We start from the raw sequence: 23417 nt of genomic DNA, 5'->3' as shown, positions 1-23417 counted from the left end.
TTAACCCTAGTGCTGGTATTTGGGATTTTTTTTTTTTTTTCTCCCTTGACTTGTCCCTACTGCCAGCAAAATCCCCTGGTCCTAGACCCCATTCTTGCAAGTTCCTGGTCCGTGCTCGGTGGCCCTCCCGTGCTTGCCAGTCTGCTCTTTACAGCAGATGGTGATCCAGGGCGACATCATTCCCACAGAGGCAGCCCTGGCATTTCAGTGAGAACTGAAGCTTGTGCTTCAAAGTAGACCAATATCCCAACAGAAGCTGCAGGCTAGTAGGAGTCGTGGTTAAAGGGCATGAGACTGCCCCCTTCCCCCAGGAAAGGCCCTTGTAATCACACACCCAGGTGCTTCTGGAGCTATAAGACATGACCCCCTAAAGGACATTCTGGGCATAAGATTCTGAGAGTATCCAGGGCAGTGGTGGAGGGAGGCTACTTAGGACACACACAAATGTAAACCAACAAAGCAGAGGTTTCCATCCCCAAGGACTCTAATTAAACTGACTCCCAGTTGCTCCCCTGAATAGAGAAGCAAATCAGAATCTTTGCGAGGGACGCTTCCCTTTCCCCAGACATTCACCATCTTGCAGTGATCCCCTCCACCGCCACCCCACCACTCTCCCTGGCTTACAGGTGCCTGGACTCCTCCTGAGGAGGCTGCCTAGGGAGAGGGAGGATGGGGTGCTGAGCACCGGCCAGGGAAGGAGTTCTTGGGGCTTAGCAGGACTCCTCCTGCCAAGGAAGGGAAAAGAGAGATGGACCCCAGAGCTGATTTCAGGCTGCCCAAGTGCTGGGATATCATCGTCTTTCTCAGCAGCCATAGCAAGCCCCCACCTGCTCCATCCCCAGGCTCCTGGTAGGAGCCAACAAAACAGATGTCTTCATAAATCCAGGCCCTCTCACTGACACATCTCATCTTTTAAAAAGACCGAGAGAGATGAAACCTCCCAGTCTCTTCTTGGATCTCAGTGACAGATTTTTCTGATTCACCTCATTACCTCCTCCTACGGGGGCCCATTCGTTTCCACCTCATTTTCCTCCCAGTTCTCATTCCTGTCCCCATCCCAGCATATCCTGATTGGGGGGCAGGGGGTGTTGTCTATCTTCACCCAGCTTTCACCCTTCCAGACATGGCCTCACTCCCTTGGCACTTCTCTCTGGATTAAGATGGGTTCTCTTTTCTGCCCCTCTCCTCCAGATTAAAAGCCCTGGAAATCTTTCAATCCAGCATCTCAGGAAGAAACAAATCACAAGGCAATGGTGTAAGAGGATGCTGTCCTCTGGGCTTTGATTAAAAAGTAATGGGGGGGGGCTTCCCTGGTGGCGCAGCGATTGAGAGTCCGCCTGCCGATGCAGGGGACACGGGTTCGTGCCCCGGTTCGGGGAGATCCCACGTGCCGCGGAGCGGCTGGGCCCGTGAGCCATGGCCGCTGAGCCTGCGCGTCTGGAGCCTGTGCTCCACAACGGGAGAGGCCACAACAGTGAGAGGCCTGCGTACCGCAAAAAACAAAACAAACAAACAAACAAACAAACAAACAAACAAAGTAATGGGGGGGCTTCCCTGGTGGCGCAGCGGTTGAGAGTCAGCCTGCCGATGCAGGGAACACGGGTTCGTGCCCCGGTCCGGGAAGATCCCACATGCCGCGGAGCGTCTGGGCTCATGAGCCGTGGCCGCTGAGCCTGCGCGTCCGGAGCCTGTGCACCGCAACGGGAGAGGCCGCAACAGTGAGAGGTCCGCGTACCGCGGGGGAAAAAAAAAAAGAAGTAAAGGGGGACAGGACCTCTCACTGTGGCCTGGAACCCTTCCTGCCTCAGTTTGCTCTGAGTGTTAGTGGCCTTTGCAAAGATCTTAAACCCCACCATTCACATCTCTGAATCTCCCTCGGCATCTAGCAGAGCAGCAGCACAAAGTACACACTCAATAAATAATCGATGAATGGAATCCCTATAAAGTTCGAGTCATTCATTGAACGCTGCCTAGGATCATTAATCTATTTCAAAATGGCAGGCTCTTGGAGTTAGAAGGGACCCATAGGGGTCATCTGTTCACCCTCCACCCAGCACAGGAATATGTACTGCAGGATTTCTGACAGGTGGACATCTAGCCTAGACTCCTTGACCATCTCCATGACCATGAATACCTAAGGCAGCCCAGCGCCTGTCATACTTGAGATCTCTAGTTACGAGAAAAATCTTTTCTACTATTTACCAGACATCTCCCCTCCCCACTGCTGAGTCCCACACCCCTCCACACATGAACTGTTTGCAGAGCTTGTGTTTTCTGCAAGAGTAAGTTCCCTGAGGGAGTACCCAGGGCAGATTGGCTTGCAGATTGGTTTGCTAATTGAAGGCGGTAGCAAATTCTCTCTAGAGCACGGTAAGTAAGACAGAAGAAAAGGAAGCCAAGACCCATGGCTCTGCCCATACGTGTCCCAACTCCATAGAGCCAGGCCGCCACCCCTCTTCATAGCTTCCTCCACCAAGGAGACAGCAACTTAAAACCAGAAGAAACACAAACGGATCCTAGGTTGTTGGGCTCTGTTCCTGACCCTCAGCCCCAACCCAGGCCATCGAAATGTTATTGATAACACTTTCCCCTCAGAAGGATATGCTTAACGGAGAGAGCAAGGATGGGCTTTCTCAGACTGAGAAGAACAAAACCCTACTCCCTCTGCCTTCTGCTCAGGACAGGACACTGTTAAGTAATCCAGAAGATGGGAAGAAAACAGCAGGATAATTTTGGATTAGGTTTCAGACAAGCTCTTCCAAAACAGAAACCAATTGTTTTCACTCTGAGGCTTTCAAAGAACAAGATGCCCGTAGAGCCAAAAAACTGGCTGGCAGTTTTCTAGGCATCTGGATGTTAAGTGAATGGAGATGCAAAGATACACTATGCAAATAATAGTCACATGACAAACCTCTTTTAGTTTATAACTGTTACTGGACCATGGGCCTAAAATGGACCAAGGCTCTTCCTTACCTGTGTTCCTGGGGCCTGCAATTTGGGCCTTGGCCAGATACAGAGAGGAGGGGATATTAGGGGGCAATACTGATGAATATTTATTCCCTGAAAGGCTGAGTTATAAAGTTAGTGGGTGAAAGGGGCCAAGTAGGGGTCATAACAATGGTTGAGATGAGGCAAAGTAGCAGACCTTTATAAACTATAAAGCCCCAGGTATAGTAAACGTGAAGTATTACAGACTATAAGAGCAGATTCACAGGTAGAAGATCCTCAGAAAATGTTAGATACATTTTTCTCACCTGAGGCATAGTTCTAACCTGGGACTTTTTATGGGACAAAAAGCAAAATAAAAGCTGACTTTGTTGGACAGAAAAGAAACAAAAGGAGATGGATACACAAAAAATGTAAGTGCTTAGAATCTGCTGCATACATTGAACTCTGCCCACCTCCCTTTAATATGTTCCCCAAAGCTTCTGATGGTCCCCTTCAGGTTCAGGCAGGCAGTCCCAGCTAGGGTTCTGGGAGATGGCAGCAGAACCTTGATTCTGGGATGACCTTGGGCTTGACTTTGCAGAGCTAAAAAGGAAAGGAGTTAAAACAATGCAAAGCCCTCCCACTGGATTCCACCTTCTTCTGTTGGCCACTTCCTTCCTTCCCTCCTTTTTCCTTCCCTTCCTGCAGGAGCTACTCTGCCCCACCTTCCTTCCTGGGGAGGAGGACCTGCCCTTTCCTCTTCTAGGGCTGGTGCCAAAAGGATGAACAATGCTACGTTGCGGGGGGGGGGGGGGGCCCGGGGGCGTGGACAGGGTGAAGGGAGTCTAGAGGTGGGAAGAGGCAGTTGATGTATGACCTGAAGCAAAGAGTTACCAAGCAGAGACGTTTACTCCTCAAGTTGCATTTCAAGGGTCTTTGGCCAGTTCCCAGAAGGTTCCTTTACTTAAGCTTACAATCAAAGAGACAGGTAATTGCAGCGGCAGCAGCAGAACTCCCACACTCCCACCAGAGCGTCACCCATGGTACCCAAGCAATGCGATTTCAGGTCGCAGAAAAAAGGGTGGTGTCAGCGAGATACAAAGGGGGCTCAATCTAGGTAGCCATTTGCAATCTCCCTTCCGCTGTCCACAGTCCTCTTGAGAGAAAGAGGCAGAAAGGAAACTGGGAAAGAAGCAGAGATGTCAAGAGGGTTTCTGGAAGTCTTGAAAAGGCTGAGGACAGAAAGTAGGCGGTGTTAGGTAGGGGAGCCAGCGGACAACAGAAAAGGTAAGACAGAGCAGTCGCCCTCATAACAAAAGCATTAAGTTCGCAAAGGAGATGACAGAGTGCGGGAGGGGCAAGGTCAAATGGAGTCTTTTTTAAGGCAAAGCTCTGGAGTGAGGGCCAAACTTGAGCTGGCGAGCACAAAAGAGAAGGCACTCCAGGAGGCAGCTGTGAGGGGTGGGACGAGTGAGGGATGAAGACGAGAGTGGGAGGAAATCAAAGGGTCCATCGAGTGAAGGGGGGCGCCAAAGAAATTCTCCCGGGAGGGTCCCGCTTTGTCTGGCAAGGGCGGCGGCGGGGTCAGCACGTGCAGCCGGGAGCGCCGGGGCCGGGCTCCCCGCCGAGGAGCGCCGGGGAGGAGGCGCGACGCGTGAGGGGCGGGCCCCGCGCTACAGAAGAGGCGCATTGTCAAGTCCCAGGCCGCAGCAGATTGCCGCTGTCCTGCAATACCCTCGCACCCTGGCACCGCGCCACTGGCACCAACCCGCGGGTTGGAAATAGCTGCGCCGTTCCCATGGCGACCAGGCAGCGACTCCCGCCCTCGCCACCCGCCCCGCCCCGTCCCGCCCGCTGCGCAGGTCCGCCGGCCAGCGCCCAGGCAGACTCCCTCCCACCTGGGCGCCCCCCCCGTAACCTTGGCAACAGCGGCGGCGGCGCACGGTGGGAGGGAAGGGGGGAGGGAAGGGGAAGGGGGAGGGAGGGGAGGAGGGGGGAGGGAGGGGAGGAGGGGGGAGGGGAGCGGAGGGAGGAGGGGGAGGGGAGGGGAGAGGAGGGAGGGGAGCGGAGGGAGCGGAGGGAGGAGGCGGGGCGCAACGCCTAACGCCGCTAGGCCGGCCCCTTCCCTTCTGCTTGCGGCGCCGCGCGCTAGGCCCGGGCTCCGGCAGACGCGCCGGCCCCGGCCCAGGCCCAGGCCCAGGCCCGGCCAGCTCTCGGGCGGGGCCGCCGAGGGGCCCGGCCTCAGGCGCCACGGGAGCCGGCGCAGGAAACCTCCTCTCCCCGCCGCCTGCCCTCCTGGAAAGGGGGGAGCAGGGGAGGAAGCTCCGCGGCGACCGCGTTGTCTCCTCGGAGCCTCCTCCGGCCCCGCCTGACCTCCCGCCCCTCGAAATCCTCCCCGAATCTCCCCACTCTTCCTCCGGCAATGGGTGGAGGCTTTGGCGGAGGGTCTCCGGCCTGCGCAACCCCGTGGAAGGGGGGCCGGAAAAATAAAGCTCTCTCCAGCCCGACGGCCAGGGGGCCGGGAAAAACCGGGAAGTGTGGGCCGAGGGGGCACTGGGCTGGAGGGGGAGTCGCCCTCGGGCGCCGGGGTCGTGCGTTCCAGGGAGCCCCTCCCCAAGTGCACTGCACCCTGTGAAAGTCCTTGTAGCTCCTCGGTGGGATTGACGCCCCCACCCCTCCCCTCCCAGAGGAAGATTTCCGCCGTGCGTGACCCTCGCGCTTTGGTTTGCTGGTGTGGTGTGCAGGGACTGTTGGGGATCCCCAAAAGAGTGTCTCAGCCTCCAGGGTGATTGGGTCAGAACTGAGACTTTGACCGACCAAATGCGGGGAGGGAGGGGTGTAGGAAAGAAAGGGGCAGACCAGAGAGTTTCACTTCCACCATCCCTCTTCAGGGGCAGAGTCTACCCCTGATTTCTTGGAAGGTGAGTTCCTGCAGGGCAGAGCCCCTGGCACATAAAAGGTTCTGAACTAAATTAACGTTTATGAAGGGATATGATTAAAACCAGATACAGTAGTGCCTCCGTCATTCAGTTGTCCCGGGTGGGCAGGGCATCCCAAGGAAATACACTCAAGAAAGTGTTCAGGGTCCCTTGAAATTTGGCCCCACATACATACAATGGAATATTACTCAGCCATAAAAAGAAACGAAATTGAGCTATTTGTAATGAGGTGGATAGACCTAGAGTCTGTCATACAGAGTGAAGTAGGTCAGAAAGAGAAAGACAAATACCATATGCTAACACATATATATGGAATTTAAGGGAAAAAATGTCATGAAGAACCTAGGGGTAAGATAGGAATAAAGACACAGACCTACTAGAGAATGGACTTGAGGATATGGGGAGGGGGGAGGGTAAGCTGTGACAAAGCGAGAGAGAGGCATGGACATATATACACTACCAAACATAAGGTAGATAGCTAGTGGGAAGCAGCCGCATAGCACAGGGAGATCAGCTCGGTGCTTTGTGACCGCCTGGAAGGGTGGGATAGGGAGGGTGGGAGGGAGGGAGACGCAAGAGGGAAGAGATATGGGAACATATGTATATGTATAACTGATTCACTTTGTTATAAAGCAGAAGCTAACACACCATTGTAAAGCAATTATACTTCAATAAAGATGTAAAAAAAAAAGTGTTCAGGGTCCCTTGAAATTTGGCGCCAGATCAAAGGAACCCAATAAAATAATTAATACTCTGCATTTGTAAAGTCTTTTCCTCTAAGAATGTTACCTCATTCCAAACATATTTTTTACTTCAAGTTGGATAAAATTCCAAAGCAGAAGAAAGGATTCATATGGGGCAAATAAGTTTCCAGCTATCCATGGTCAGAGCGGAGGAGCATAAAGAGTTAGCTTCGCTGATCCTTAAAGCCCTGTGATTTCTTTGAAGTGGTATGGTGGAGTTACTTTGGTATGATCGAAAGAGTTAGGGGATGTACAGTCAGAGGACCTAGGCATGAGACTTGCTGGGCCATTTAGGCCTAAATTTCCTCGTCTGAGAAATGATTACTGTGACAATGAGATAATATGAAGTATTCTTCGTAAGCCATAGGATATGCCACATAAATGCTTTAGTTACTGGGACTGGTATACAAGTCATGATTCATATACTGTAGCTGCAAAATACTTTCCCAAGACCTTACTGGTTATTTCTCCAGATATACTAGTAAGACACAGACAACCTCTTTCCAGTCACCTCTGAATCAGGGAAGAAATTCAGTTGTTTTTCCAGGGCCACTCCTGTATCCTTGGCTCAGTTTGGCATCAAAACGCCTGATGACTTCCTTTTTACACCTTAGGCTATAAGATAGCTTCAACTACCACACACTCCAAGCGTAGGCACCAAAACCCAAGCCCCGAAGACAAAGGAGTTATAAAAGAATAAATGTTGACCCAGGACCAGAAAGACAATCTGTTGTCCAGAGAACAAGACAAGAGGGTGCATGGGCTCAGAGAGGTGCCAGATGTGCAAGGAGGGGTGGGGATGGGGGCAGGACTGAAGGGCTGTATGTGCTGTTGAATCTCCTTTAATATTACTATGGACTGAATTGCGCTGCCAGCCCCTGCATTCATATGTTGAAGCCCTAACTCCCAATGTGCATCTGGAGATAGGGTCTTTAGGAGGTAATTAAAATTGAGTTCATAAGGATTGTAGCCTTATATGAAGAAGGAAAAGAGAGATCTCCCCATCACCATCACCAGAGTGTGTATATAATGAGAAGGCAGCTGTCTGCAAGCCAGGAAGAGAGCCCTCACTGGAACCCAACCATGCTGGCACACTGATCTCAGACTTCCATCCTCCAAAACTATGAGAAAATAAATTTCTGTTATTTAATCCACCCAGTCCGCAGCATTTTGTTATGGCAGCATGAGCAGACTAAGACAAATATGTCTTTGCTTGGAGCTGAGCACCCTTCCTACCACCTCTGCCACCTGGCATTTTGTTCAGCACTTCCACAGTTGTCTCATTTTTAATTCCTAACTGTGTGAGTTGGAATTGGCAGGATTTATTTTTAAATGAAGGAGCTAAAACTCAGAATGATTAAGTGACTTGCTGAAAGTCACACAGATTGTGAATGGGCCAAACCAACACTTGAGTCTCCCCAGACAACATCTAGTCAACTAATGCTCAGAACCCATGTGCTAGGTTCTGATCTGGATTATGGGACTAAAAAGATGAATGTGATTTAGAGGTGGGAAGGGCACAGTCTGGTCAGGAAGAGGAACATGTAAACAAATCATTACAGCAAGGAAAAGTGTCTACAAGGATAATTGGCCCAGCAGGTTTTGGGGGAAAGCGTTGCAGGCAGAGGAATCCTGGGAAAACATGGCTTTTCAGGGAGCCACAAGTACAGCTTAGAGCAGAGTATAGTGGAGGGAAGGAAGAGGCAGAGATGCTCCACAGGCCATTGAAGATACTGTTCTTCTTCCTCCTGCCCAAGGACTCTGATTGCCTCCCCAGGGCCCTGGCCAAAAGAGAGAACTGAACTTGAACAGAGATCAAGGCAGTCCTTAAGGGACCTAAGTACCCCTAAGGAGATGCAGCAGTCAACTCTTCAATTAGGTTCATATTGACATTCTATAGTAAATTATCTTTGTTTGATTGTTTGAGCTGGGGAGTCTCCTAAGGGTTAGTTTATTACAGCCCTAACCACTTGTAAATAAGTGATAATGCGCTTTAATGAAGAGAAGATATGAAGTGCATACCTATGCCTTTTACTAGCAAGTGTCAATGTTTATATAGAATGGCTGGTTTCCAGAGGCACAGAGTCTTACTTAAACTAATACAGGATCATCCCTCACAATAGAAATGCAGAAAAGGACCGTAGTTAATGAAGGGACTAACATCTGTCTGCTCTGTTTTGGGAGCATTAGTCCAAGTTCTTACCAGTTGGATACGAGGATTCACTTACCTTCTACTGTTTTCTTTACAAGTTGCATACTTGTGTTTATCACAAGTATGACTTGTGATATCTGACTTTCAGGGACTTATTAAATCGCAGCACACAAATGCCCTCTCTGGGGGAGAGACTGTAGGTTGGGGAAGAAATGAACCCAGAAGGGCTATATGCGCTCCCAGCCCCTCTCCCAGAAACTGGGTTCCGCAGGTCTGCCCACCTCCCCAGGGTGCTCATTCCGCACACCAGGCCAACAGCCAATTTAAGGGCTGGTTCTGGGATTTCGACATCTCTCTGCCTGGGACGAAATGAAGACTATCACCTCTGCCTCACTGGAGATCTCATTAGAACTTGAACTCTGGTCTTTGTTCTTTCCCAGCGGGTTCAGTACAGTGGAGAAGGTGAGGGGAGAAGGGGGGTCGGTAATACCACAACTCCCAGAGCATCAAGGGTCCAACGGGCCTCTGAGATCTGGATGTGAGTTAGCAAGCAATTACCTACAAGACAGCCTGGTAACCAGAGAAGCGGCCGAAAGAATTTGATTCTACTCGCTCTGTGAGAGGATGTCTGCCTTCCCTCAAGCACCCCACCCCTCCCCAGCTTCTCAAGGCTAATTTCACCACCCTCTGCCTACTTTCCAAGTGATAGTCCACCCTCAGTGGAAGCAAGGTCCCAGGGCTCAGAGGCAGAGGGCTCTGTTCCGGCTACATTCTTCTTGGTTTGGCCATTGCCAACATCACTGCTCTTTGTCTATATTGGGAAAAGGGGAAAGAATCAGAGTGTGCTGCTACCCTGTCTACTCCGATACCTCTCCAGCCTTCAAACCCTTTGGGGGAAGAGAATTTAGGAAGAAAGAGGTGACTCAGAATTTTCGTCTCAGAAACCAGAGTGGGAGCCCAGCTGGGCTGCAGGAAGTGTGGGGTCTGAGTGAAAGAAACCTCACATTCCTTTCTCTGTTTGGCTGTGAGCTTCCCCCTGCCTACTGCTGCTGGGCTAGTCCACCCCCCCCCCTTTTTTTTTCACTTTCTCTGGTTCAGCTGATATCAGTTCAGATCCTGGTACTGAAAGGCCTCTACATAGATAAGATTAAGGTCCCGCACTTATCTTCAAAGAATTTACGAGAAGGAAAGAATTTCAGGAGGTTGAAAAAAACATGTACCTAAATATCAGTACAAGGCAATAATACGTGCCTAGGAGAAGGGCCACTGCAGCTAATAGTCCCGTCATTTCTGGCCTGATTTATTGAACGGCCCTGTAACTGTTCCTGCCTCACCCTGCCTCCAGGCTTTCCTCTTCTTCCACTCCCCATCTAGTCTCCACACTATAGCCGGTGATGGATCTAAACGCAAATCCGATTGGGTCCCACCCCTACTGAAAAGCCGTCCTTGTTGGCTCCCCCACCTCTTCCAAGATGAAACCAAAGCTCCTAACATGTCACCCTAGCCTTTTGTAGTCTGACCTCTTGTAATCCACGAAGCCATTCCCACTCCACACTCACACTCCAACAGGAATGAAGCATTTGTGATGTCCAGATACTACCGGCTCTCTGGCCTCAGGGCCTTTGCACAGGCAGATCTATCTGCCTGGAATGCTTTTCCTCTTACTCACCACTTGGCTAACTCCAATTTGCCTTTGGGGACTCAGCACAGAAATAACTTCCACCTCCCAGGAACCCTTCCCTGATACTCTGAGTTAAGCACCCCTCATCAATATCCCCTTAACACCACAGTATGAAGTCTGAATTATAATGAGTTTTCCATCCCTGTCCCCTGTAAACATCAAGTTCCTCACTCATCTTTGTACCTAGAGCTCGGCACAGAGTAGACACTAAATGACAGTTGGATGAAAGGCTGCCCAGCAGGCAGAGGAGCTCATAGAGAATATGGGAAGTCATTAGAGGCTTTTGAGTCAGAAGCTGATAATATCCGAAAACTGTATTGTAAGCTGAGTAATCCATTAGTTATTCAGTTGTGCTGGGGGGAGGGAGGTTGAGGGAGAGGGGAGAACGACTGAAGTAGTTAGGGCTGGAAGTCGAGAATGACGAAGGCTACAGTGAGGACTGGAAAGGGGATGGAAATGAGCTTCACGGTGGAGGTAGGGCTAGAAGCTTGAGCAAGACGTTTGGATGTGTTTAAGAGGGGGAGGCGGGATGAGGTGAGGCCAAGGTCTGCAGCCCTGGTGCCAGAGTTCCCGAATAGAGGAAGCAGACCAAAGTCATGAGAAGGCACTGGATGCAGGTAGCAGTGGGAAGAGGGCTGCCTGGTAATCTGATAGAGGAGATGATCTGTTTGGTTTTAGAAACAGCTTCAGCTAATTAGGACAGAAAGCAAACCGACTGGAGGACTTTTGAGCTCTGCGTTGCTTTTGTCTCTTGGTGGTCTAGGCATGGAAAGCCTAACAAGCTAGGGCCTTATCTTGTCCTTTTTTTTTGGGGGGGGGCGCGCCATGCTGCACAGCTTGTGGGATCTTAGTTCCCTAACCTGGGATTGAACCCTGGGCCCTCAGCAGTGATAGCGCGGAGTCCTAACCACTGGACTGCCAGGGAATTACATTTTTTTTTTTCTTTTTGTCCTTTCAAAAATTGTGATGAAGGCTCAGGAATGGTGTTGCTCGGTAAATCTCTCCTCCAGCTTCAGAACAAAATGATCCCACACCAAGTGGAGCTATTAATTCTTTTGCATTTCCCCCATGTTCCAGAGGACTTTGCTGGGGGATAATGCTGTTTCTCCATCTGGAGGGCACTATGTTTTATCAAATACACTGTTCTCAGTTCATTACCTTTTTTCTCCTTCTCACATTCTTCCTGTTTTCTGACTCTGAGTTTATTTTAGTCTTGTGTTTCTCTTGAAATCATCACAGACATCTGTCGCTCCTGCCTTCACCATCCGTCCACCCCTCTCTCCTCTCCCACTCCTACTCTTGTCTCCTTAACCTCTCATCAGTTGCTTTAAGAGACCTAAAACTGCTCAGCTTCCCTCCCTCTTCTCAGCATCCAGGGCCTCTTTGTTGGGCATGTCTCAACCTGGTCTCAGTCTCAGACTAACCCTCCATAACACCGAGAATGACAGATGAGGTCAGACTTGCTTGGGAGGGAAGGAAAGGCGAATTTCTTACCCAGGAAACCAAGCTCATTCATAACTGGCTTTCCAAATGAGAACAGACTACGTGTGTGTGTGTGTGTGTGTGCGTCTGTGTTGTGTGTGTGTGTGTGTTTTCTGCTGACAAAACCCCCAATCCTGCTTTCCTCAGAGCACATGGCTGCATTCTGATGTTTTAAACTCCTAAAATATAAAGAGGGCGAAGCATTAGAAATATACATCTTTAGATTAGTAGCTGGCAAGTGCTAGGGTTTGGGGGAGTGATCCTTTATCCTCCGGGATCCTCTTGCACTTTGTTACCTTGCCATCTGGTAGGCTGGGGTTGAAGCTGCAAGAGTCTTCTTGGGCTGAGAATGAGGAAGAAAATGCAGGCGACTGATACTAACAAGGTCCCTGGAGTGATTTATTAGCATCTCCAGTCTCCTTTTATTTGACAGGAGAAGGAAAAGAAAGTTGTTTATTCCTTCTGATAAGAGACACTTACTTAGTGGTTTATATATTCAAACCCCATTCACCTCAACAGGCCCTTTCAATTGACGCCATATCCTCTCTAGCTATCATCCTGGTGCTCTTTTGCCTCTTACGTCAAATTTCTTGGGTACGAAGCTACAGCCGGAGCCTCCACATGCTTCCTCCCACTCCCTTTATGATCAAGTTTTCTCTCCCATCTTCTACCTGAATCTCTCTCAAAATTCACCAATGACCATGTTTAGTTCAATGTTCCTGTTTTCCGTGACTTTTATGTTGCCCATCTCCCTCTGTAGAAGCCTGATCCCCACCCACCCTTCCACAAACTGTGATTCTGCTGACAAAGCCTTCTTCCTACTCCAGCCCCTAACTTCATGCTTCCCCTTCACTAGGTCCTTAGCTTCTGCCCCTCTCTCTTGCCTGCAGAGTTTCTTTATGCTGTCAGCTTTAAGGATCATCCCTAAACTCAGCCTTGCTCCCCCTGGAGAGCAGCATATGAAAAGGCGCAGAAGCCTGCAGCTAGTCCCACGACGGGGCAGGAGGCAGTGTATGAGGAAAGGAATGGCCAGAGGGAGCCAGGCTTGAGTGACCTCAAGGTGAGAAGGTCAAGCTAGACACCACCTGACCCCCTGCCACCACCACCCCCATCAGAGGAAATAACTGCACTATGCAGATCACCTGGGGATCTTGTCAAATGCAGATTCAGTAGGTCTGGGGTGGGGCCTGAGATTTTGCATTTCTTGGTAGACTCCCAAATGACCCATGCTGCTGGTCCAAGGACCATACTTTGAGGAGCCAGGGGCTAGATCACACTTACCTATGGTCAGATTTTCTGGGGGGTTTCTGTGTTGTTTTTGCATCTCATCTGGAATGTAACCCAACTTGAGGGCCAGGATCCTGTTGTTTGCATCTTTGTATTCCCTACTGATGAGTTCCTTCCGGGTGTTCCTGTAAATACTTAATTGATGGAACCCAGAGCTGAGTTGTTTATATCTTCGGGCTTTGCTTTACAAACACTAATTTATCTTCAGATCACAATCGTGAGGCAAGTGGATACTTTTTTTTTTTTTTTTTTTTTTTTTACTACAGATAGAAACCAAGAAAGATGAATGACTCTCCAAGTAGTGAGTCACATTTTCAGATTCTGGCCTACAAGTCCCTGGCTCAGAGGGATCCCAGTCCAGGGTGAATTCCAACACGGCCTCTGCTTGGGTTCTTACCTGCCCAGGCAAGATGTCCCACTCACTCTCTGGACCTTGTTTCCTCTTTCCTGACTGATCCGTAGGAGACCCTCCCCTCTCTGTCTCCCCCTCTCACAGGGGAGCTCAGGAGCCTTAAGGAGCGGCAAACTCCATGTTAGGAGGCCAGATACCTCATGCTGAGGTGACTAAAAGGTTGAGAAGCAGACAGCTGCGCCGGCCCACGCGCTGGAATCGTCCACACACTGCATCTTTACAGCTGTTCTCAGCAGTGCAGACTAGGAGCGCCTTTTAAAAGACATTTTGAAGAGGGAGTGAGTGAAGTGAGGGGAGAAAACCACAGAAATCACAGAGTAATAACGACCTCAGCGTAGCGTCCCATGTACTCTAAGTTCAGCTTCTGAAACTGAATCTTTGGGTTCAGGGATTTCTCCCATGGCCATAAAAATAAAAGCAACTCCAGTCTGTAAAGTAGGTCACGCAGTTAGAGAGAGAGAGAGAGAGAGAGAGAGAGAAGGCTCGTGCTGATAAATGCAGATGTCAAGGTACTTTCACCCTTTCCCAAACCAAAAATAAAAACTTGGAAATTGTCTGAAGAAAACAGGAGGCTGTGGTGCAGCTTGAGAAAAGTCAGGGGGAAGAAAGTGGGAGGGGCGTTCCTGCCCTGGAGAACGTGACTCCCCGGCGATTCCCCCCCATCCATGACTGTTCCCACCCCACAGTCTCTCTTCACGATCTCCAGCTCACTTGCTGCCCATCACCTCTGTTGCATGATTCCAACGGGTTGTAACTATTTCCCACTCCCACTTCTGTTAACTCACTGTAGAAAGTTTCTATTAATCAATCAAAGCCTAGAGAGGAAAGAAGCACTTTGGGACTTCTCCATTAGAGGAGGCCTGGGGATCCATTTTCTGTTCTAGAAGGCAGCACTGGGAGTTCCGGCAAAGGCAAGGGGAATCTGTGTAGCCCACATGTGGGCTACGCTGACTTTGCCTCTCCTTTCCCCCATCTGGTCCAAGCCAAGCCGGTTTTCAGTGGCTGCTCCTGTTTCTAAGATGGATACTCCATACCCACCCCCTGCTATTATGCTGGAATCTGGGGTCTGGTGAGGCACCAGGATTGGACCACCAGCAATCACAGCTGTGGCTTGATCCCTGGGGGGCAGAGTCTCTGGAAACTGCAAGTCTCAAGGTCAAGAAATCCAACTCTGCTCCTGCTTAGCTGGTGGTAGCATTCCCAATCCCAGCTCTTCCCTTCCCCAGGCAAACAATAAATGTGAGTGCCCTCGGAAGAGGATGGAGGGAGGGGAATCTTAGAAAGACCCAGCAGAGACAGAAAGACAAAACAACTACAGCACTGAAGAAAGTATCTGTGCCACAAAGGGCAGGATGGTGCTGTGACTGGCTAGAAGGAAAGAGCCATGCACTTGTGGATCAATTTGAAGAAAGACTCTTAATGGGTGGTGTCCTGGATTCAGGAAAGGCATCAAGTGTGGGGAGTAGCCTAAGGAAATCCTGCCCTCAGAGACAACTTCAGTGCTTTGAGCAGAGGGAACAGAATGGTTTTCTTTTCCCTCAGAGAAAGCAAGTTGCCAGCAGCTGCCCTGCCCCAAGACTTGAGAGGTCAAATGAGTTGAAGAACAACCAGGTGGAAGCACATAGCTTTGGCACAGCTCTAAGTTCTAGAAAAACTGAAAGGAGTCTTGCCTTGGCATCTAGGGGAATGATTGGGCTGGAGCAGCCTGACAGAAGCCCAGTCCTGAAAGCCCAGGGAGAAAGCAGAGGGCTGGAATCAGGGCTGACTTGGTGCCTAGAAGGGGCGAAAAGGGGATGCTGCATCTCACCTTCATCCTGTAAGTTAGGGATGTGGCTTATCACACAGAGACTTCGTGTGACCAGGTCCCAGAAAACTTGATTATATAAAATAAGTAGATCTACCAACAAATATCAACAGGCCTATTTTATACCAGTCTCCTAAGAGAATTGCTACTGTAGAGGCTCGGTGGTGATGACCGGGACCAGCCCTTCTTTCTGCAGCTCCCCAAAGCTGATAGCCAAGACTCCTTCTCACCTGCCCCGACGCGGGCAGCACCCAGCAGTGGAGACTGGTGCTGATCAGCAGAGTGGGGAGAGGGAGAGGCCCTGTCAGGAATCCAGTCCCTGGAGGCTTCTCCCTCCCTGCTTGTAGAATTCCAAAGGTCTGAGATAAACCCCAGGATACAGTCCAGCAACATCCCAATCGGGCTATATTCCTCTGGGAGAGAGCAACAGCTAGACAGAGATTTTATTTTTAAAACCCTCATTCCCACTTGGGGCAGGGGATGGTGGTAGGCATTGGGGAAAACTGTGCTTGGATCATGAAGGGGGCATTCTGCTAGATGTGCGTATCCTTTTACACTTTTTGTTCTTACATTTTCTCTTCTCTAGTGTACCCTCAAGAATTGTTACTGAAAAACTCCTAGGGCCGTGAGTTAAGATCACAATGATTCCTAACATCAACTCTGCTTCTACTCTATTTTTCCTCCCAAGGCTTTCCACTGGGTAGAATTTTAAATGTGAACAATGGTTCAAAGGCTGAGAGACAAACTGCTCATTACTGGAAAGAGTGCCAGGAATCCTGGGAAGCAGACCTCACTCCCCACCAGAGTTCTGTACCTAATCGGAAAGGCTTCTTTCATAGTCACGGGAGGGTTAGATCAGCGTTTCTTTTCATTCTCGTCTTCTTTCAGGAACTGCTGGGATAAAAGCAAGACTAGGAGAATAAAAAATTCACAAATAGGACAAGAATAAAATATTTAGGGCAAGAGATCAGAAGTTCTTTGGTTATTCAGTGAACTGAACTAACTCTACTTTAAAAAAGTATAAGGAAGTAAACGTCCATCAGACTGCATGTCACAGTGGGTATTAGCCTTTCGACCTCATCTCACAGGCTCTAAGCTGAGTTGTTATGCCTAGCAAGTTGAAGAGGCTCAGACCAATCCAGTGATAAAATAGAGTTTTGTCATCATGAAGTCTGTTCCCGATATTTACTCTATCTATTCTGAGATGCATTCTACCAAAGTTGTTAGATGGCCCGTTCCCTTCCAATTCTCATCCCAAAATCTAATCAGTGGTGAATGGTAGGAACGCAAGAGTTATTATTCCTCCGTTAGGTGCCTTAAAGCAAAGCCAGTCACTCTGAAGGGGCAGTTCAAGCTTTCCAGCTTTCTATCATTAGCTCCTTTCCCCAAATACAATCAGTGGTTTCTGAGAAGGAAGACAGGCTTAAAGAGACACAGTTGAGAAGTATTGTACTAAGACTTACCACCTTTATTCGCTATTGATGTGATCTTCCTGTAGTACTTGTCAAAAAGCACTTTAAACATCTGGAAAAAAATTTCTTCCCGGACCAGACCTAAGGTTAAATTGATCAAAAAACTCCCTCCCAGAGTTGTCAAGAAGTGGTTAGGTACTAAAACTATGGTTCGTTTCTAGTCACACTGAATCTGATAACCCCATCCTGGCACCAGGAAGGCTCTTTTCCAGGACCTATCAATTAACGGGCTTAAGAAACATTCAATGCTCAAGTAATTCAGGCTAAAAACAACTCTGTGGGCTATTTTTTTCTCTACTCATCCACAGAAAGCATTTGTGTGTCAACAAGATCTTTGTTCCTTGAGTGTTTTCACTCCAGCTTACTCCTCCCTGAAAGTAGAGTTGTTTGAGACAATCAGGAAAGTCACAGGGTTGGTGTGAGACGTAGAGAACAGCAAAACTATTCTAAGCTTTGTGGACTGCCAAGTGTCCAGAGAAAAACAAGAATACAAGAACCCAGAATTCACAGATAGGATTAATTTAAAGACAGACTCTCCTTTCCCCTCCTTTCTTACAAATATACACAGTTCTTTGACCATAATAGACCTGAGTTATACATAGAACTTCTACATTAACAACTAACAATTGTATGCTTACTATACTATATATGAGGTACTTTTCTAAAAACTTTAGGGGCATTAACATTAATTTTCACAACTCTGTGAGGTAGGCACAATTATCTCAATTTCATATCCGAAAAAACTGAGGCACAGAGAGATGAAGTAAGTTGTCCAGGGTCCCTCAGCTAATAAGGGGCAGAGCCAAGATACGAACCCAGGAAGTCTGGCTCCAGGTCCCAGCTCTAAGCATGACATATACTGCTTCTACAATAAAACAGATAATGGGGCTTCCCTGGTGGCGCAGTGGTTGAGAGTCCGCCTGCCGATGCAGGGGACACGGGTTCGTGCCCCAATCCGGGAGGCTCCCACATGCCGCAGAGCGGCTGGGCCCGTGAGCCATGGCCGCTGAGCCTGTGCGTCCGGAGCCTGTGCTCCGCAACGGGAGAGGCCACAACAGTGAGAGGCCTGCGTACCGCAAAAAAAAAAAACCCACAAAAAAACAAAAAACAAAAAAACAGATAATGATCTTTACTGATTTCCTTCAAAGCTGTATTTCCCTATCAAAAACGTCCATTTACCTTCTCTAAATTAAGCAGACACATGGTCCCATGGTTCATCTAAATGTGAAAACAAGGATCAATGGGGGATTTTCATCTCAACCAAAACACATCAACTTAAACACACCGAATGTTACCCTCTTTCAAATGTAAAAATGCACTGAGACAGCTGTTCAAGCATAATCATTACTTTCTAGCAACAGGAAATGTTTGCAGAATTAAGGCCCTGGACAACTTCAGTTTAAGCAGCCAGCACTCAACAGATCTCTTGTGGCTATAACAGAACTTAACTAATCTCTGAAAGAAAAACAAACTAATTTTAACAAGACCCTGATTAGGGAATGTTTAATTCTATGAATATATTATTTATGGTGATGAAGCATAAAGTAGAAAGTTCCTTAGGCTTAATGAATCACTAATAAATAAATATCAAAACACGGGCCTACTTGGCTATGACATCAGGACTTTAGGGAGGGCAAGGCACCATTCATATGCTCCTTCTGCCCAAAGGAAATTACCCTTTCTTAAAGCTTTAGTCTAATGTTTCCTCAATTTCTCCCATCTCATAAACACCCAATTTATTCATAAGATGTTTTAGAACAATTCCATCTTTTAAAGTGCTATCAACCGTATTTTAAGACACCATTCTCTGATTTGCTTCTGAAATAGACTATTGAATGCCTTTCAAATACTGAACATTTTGCCTTAGACAAAAAGCTCTTGAATGCAGTAATTGTATTAAAAGAAAAATCAATAGATGAGTTGGTTGGCTGTCATCAAAGTGTTTACCATGGCCCAAACACTGATGTCACCATCTGGGTGACAAAAGCCAATCAAGAGGTTTTGCTAAATAAATTTGTCTCGCCCTCCTTGGCCTACTGTCCTTATCTAATTTGACACAAGCTATTTCCTTTCACTGATGCATTTACTTTCTACAGATATAATTAAAAAAAAAACTTTTTTAAAGCACTGAAAATTCCATCCTGACATCCACTGGAATGCAGAGGTAGACCTGATCCAGCTGGGCACGTCAGTCTCATCAGCTTCCTTCATATGTCAGGTTTTTTTCAGTAACAAAGTTGAAAGATGACCCATGTTACCTAACAGGAAACTAAAAATTTTAGTGAAAAACACTTCCATGGATGAGAAGGGCTTCAGAAGTTGGCACTTAAGTTATTTAATATTAGACACTGTAAGACTGGGCTGTAAAAAAATCAAATTGCCTAGACTTTAGAAAAGGCAATTGCAGTGGCAGGTTTCAAGAAACTGGCATACCAATGATATTAGCATCTAAGGGCACTCCTCTTGATGTGGAGGAGAACGCTTAAACGTGTCTCTCTAGATACTTAGTGAAGCCAGCAAACAATGTCCCCAGTCTGTGAACAACTGATATTAAGAACCACACCTTCAATTTTCCACGCGGACCATAGTTCCCCTCCTCCCACTTTCCTCCCTCCCAACCCAGACAGGTGATTACAGACAAGGAGGCGGTGAAGTTGCTTCAAAATATTTAATACGTGTTAGACACGTAAACTTACATTTTTATACAAAAATCAAAACAACGAAGGAGAAAATACTGTACAAAAACCTTGTCAGCTCCCCCAACCTTTATACAACAAAGACTGGAGTCACTATCTACAAACCCATAAGGTCTCTCCACTTAGGGCTGCTGTCTGTAAACTTTGTTTCCTTAAACAGTTTTTTTTTTTTTTTTTTTTTTTTCTGTACGCGGGCCTCTCACTGTTGTGGCCTCTCCCGTTGCGGAGCACAGGCTCCGGACGCGCAGGCTCAGCGGCCATGGCTCACGGGCCCAGCCACTACGTGGCATGTGGGATCTTCCCGGACTGGGGCACGAACTCGTGTCCCCTGCATCGGCAGGCGGACTCTCAACCACTGTGCCACCAGGGAAGCCCCCTTAAACAGTTTTTAAAAGCACTGTGTAGTAGGTCTGATCTAGAGCTTTTAAAAAATAAATCTTTTCTCTATAAACTCCGTATTTCCAAGCTTGAACTCTGCCGTGAAAGTTCATCAAGCTTTTTCCCTGTGGGGAAGACAAGGGCCGCTAACGCTCCCCTTTCCCAGAGTGATCACAGGGTATAAACGTTTCTTCAGGGAGAGAGAAAGGTGGGGAGGGAGAGAAATACCACAAGCCCCTAGTCCAGACGAAATCCCTCTAGTCTGAGGAAATCCTGTGAGGAAACGCCGCTCCTGGCCCCGGTGCGGTTCTAGCTTCACGCGAGGGGTCTGTGTAAAGTCCCTTCCTCCCCCGACAGCGAACGGGGAACTCCCCGGCCCCGGCCTTTCTCGCCGCTTCCTTCTCGGCGCTGCCGGCGGCGGAAAGTCCCCGTCTGCCCCCAACCTCCCAAGCCCAGGGGAAGGGGCGATGCACTCCAGACAGACAAAACAGTCTTAATTCAACGAGACAAACTGACAGACACAAACACAAAAGTCCACGATCGTGCTCCTCCGACACGCCTCACACTGCCCAGTCAGTCCCAAGAGGAGACCCGAGAGGCTCCGCACAGCCGGCCGCCAAGCCCGAGGGCAGGGGCGGCACCCGGTCTCCTCCTCGCGCTCGGCGCCGACTGCGCCGGAGAGGCCCAGCCCTCACGTCGGGACGCCCGCTGCTCAATCTCCTTCCCGCTCGGGGACCTGAGGGCTCAGAAGGCCACGATGGCAGTGCTCCAAGGGTTGATGTCTCTCAGCACCGGCTTATCGCAGCAGTTCTGCCCGGGCTCGGCGGCTTCCGGACCGCTCTCCTCTCCCTCCGCTTCCTCCCGGCCGCCCCCGGGGCTTTTCCGTAAGAGTCCCGAGAAGCTGGAACCGAAGATGCTAATGAGGTTAGCCACGTTACCGGTCTCCATCTCCTCCTCCTCCTCCTGCGCGGCTGTCGCCGCCGCCCCGCCCGGCTGTTCTTCAGAGTTCCGGCGGGGTCTCTTGAGCGGGGTCGAGCCGGGCGCCGGGCAGTCCGCGGGGCCGCCGCCCACCCCCTCCGCGCCGCGCTTCCTGGGGCAGACGGGGGACTCGGGCCCGGCGGGGCGCGGCGCGCGGCAGCCGTCAACGCGGGGAGATGCGCTCATTTTGTCCTCGTCCCCCGGGGGCCAGCCGCAGGGGCGGCGCGCTGCCCCAGGCCCCTGGGGGAAGACGTCTGAGCCTCCGGCGGGAACCCCGGCTCCTCCAACCGCCGTCTCTCGCGGTCCCTCCACACGGCGCCAGGCAGCTTCCGCCGCCTCCGCCTCTCCGCTCTGAAGAGTGTCCCCGGCGCCCGTCACCGAGGCCGCGGGCTCCGCGTCACCCGCCCGTGGCACTTCTGGGACGGCAGGGAGCTCCAGCTGGGGCTCGGGCTCCGGCCAGGCGGCACAGGCGGCCGGCGGAGGTGGCTCCCCCCAGCCCGCGGGTGGCCCGGCCACCGAATCCCCAGGCTGCTGCGGCAGCGCCGGGGCCCCCGGGTGACCGGTCAGGTAGAGGCCGGGGCACGGGTCGCTCAGGTAGACCTGGCGGGCGCTGCGGAGCACCAACGAGACCAGGAGGTTCTTGTGCAGCTTAATGCCGCCGCGCTGGACCCGCGAGTTGTAGATCTTGCCCAGGGAGATGCTGACGATGCGGTGAGCCTCCAGTTTGAACTCCATCCTGCCTCGCCTTCCCAGGGCTGGCGCGGAGGTGAGGGAGTGAGCCCCGACCCACCTTCCGAAACGGAGACGGGAACGATAGGCGTCAACGAGTCCGCCCCGGGGGTGGAACCTGGGTTTCTGAAGACTCCAAATAGAAACGGCTCCGGCGACGCGCTCGCTGGCTCTTGCGCCCTCCCCACCTCAGCTTGGCAGCCAGGTTGGGGTCGGGTCGCTAACTGAGGGTAGTCCGGCCTCTGGGCGCCTTATAAAGGCCTCCCGACAGCCAATAGCGAAAGGCCGCCAACCGTTCCGGGGCCCATCGGCGCGCCCTCGTGCGCCTCGCACGACCAATCGGAGACCGAGGAGGGGCGCCAGGGCCATTCGAACGTTGGTCCCGCGGAGCAGGCTCTTAAAGGGGGCGACGCGCGCTACCGCTGACCGGCGGGTCGGGGCCAGTGCTCCGAGCGGCGGGGGGCTGGATGGCCACAGTGTTGTTTGTACTTAAACTTGCTGGCCTGTGCGCTACTTGCCGGAACCAAAGCGAACTAAACCATTCGAACTTTCACCCGAGTATGGTGGTGGACTTTGCTCTGCAATAAAGTCCTGATCCTTCCCTGATCAACACTCCTCCCTCCCCCGCTACCGTTTGCAAGGCGTCACACACCCGTAAGCTCCGGGGCAACCTGATAGAAATGGAGATGATGGCAAAACGTGGCACAGGATACCGTTGGATAACAAATAGTGTTACCTCAAGATATTGAGCAGATATTAATTTTGGATAAATCCCTTGCTTTCTAGAGTCACATACACTCGTTAGCACCTGTCAATTTTAACACCGAAGAAAGAAAAAGGGAGTTCTAAAAGTTCCAAAGTTTCTGACTGCTTATCAAGGCTTTGTGTCTACGTACAAAGTTTTTGGTTCTCCACTAAAGCTAGCATCTATCACTTTGTTCTCTAGATTCTAGAACCAACACAGTTGTCACATCAGTTACAATGAAAGGTGGTACACGTTCTCCACAATGATTTTTCTTCAACACGAGGACTGACCAGTCCATCCTTGGAAAAATCTAACAAGTTCTAAAAATACAAATAGAGAAGTCCTGTATTCCCATCATGATGTCATAATTTTATTTTGTGTCAAGGTAAAAATATAGGGGAAGAGTGTTGCGGAATTTTCTGATCATTCAACAACTTAGTCTATTTACTGATCCTTACAGCACAGGGTTGTCCAGGGTCCTAGACTGGGTTCCTGGAGAGTCAGTTTGAGTTAGTCCAACCTAAGCTCCACCACAAACCTGCCTGATGACTCTGGTAAATAACCTTAGGATGCTTTAATTTATCCAACTCTAAAAAGGAGAAATCACATACACATCTGCTCTATTATGCAGCATCTTCTGATGAATGACAACTCTCAGCCACAATCTGAGTTATAAAACTAAACACAGGGGCTTCCCTGGTGGCGCAGTGGTTGGGAGTCCGCCTGCTGATGCAGGGGACACGGGTTCGTGCCCCGGTCCGGGAGGGCCCCACGTGCCGCGGAGCGGCTGGGGCCGCGAGCCGTGGCCGTTGAGCCTGCGCTTCCAAAGCCTGTGCTCCGCAATGGGAGAGACCGCACCAGTGAGAGGCCCGCGTATCGCAAAAAAAAACTAAACACAGTTTTCTTGGAGTCCACGTGGAACACTGGCCTGATCTTGCATCAGGGTTTGGCCAAGTAGTGTATTTAGTTAGGAAAACTGTTAGTGAAAGGT

At 50.0% G+C, this 23417-nt stretch overlaps 1 protein-coding gene across 1 annotated transcript; it reads right to left on the bottom strand.

Annotated features, from left to right (window-relative positions):
• Positions 1-19554: 19554 nt before the first annotated feature.
• Positions 19555-21930, bottom strand: IER5 (immediate early response 5). The gene has a single exon (XM_081219031.1). It carries the CDS (start codon positions 21685-21687, stop codon positions 20719-20721), a length of 969 nt encoding a protein of 322 aa, XP_081075157.1. The 5' UTR covers positions 21688-21930; the 3' UTR covers positions 19555-20718.
• Between the last annotated feature and the right edge of the window lie 1487 nt (positions 21931-23417).

Source organism: Mesoplodon bidens (assembly GCF_964165515.1).
Source record: "Mesoplodon bidens genome assembly, chromosome: 2".
In the NCBI taxonomy this organism is placed as follows: domain Eukaryota; kingdom Metazoa; phylum Chordata; class Mammalia; order Artiodactyla; family Ziphiidae; genus Mesoplodon; species Mesoplodon bidens.
This window is presented reverse-complemented; position numbering and strand designations above follow the sequence as displayed.

Bases quoted from the DNA above. Each gene is read 5' to 3' on its own strand.
- IER5 (XM_081219031.1), bottom strand. From the start codon at position 21,687: ATGGAGTTCAAACTGGAGGCTCACCGCATCGTCAGCATCTCCCTGGGC.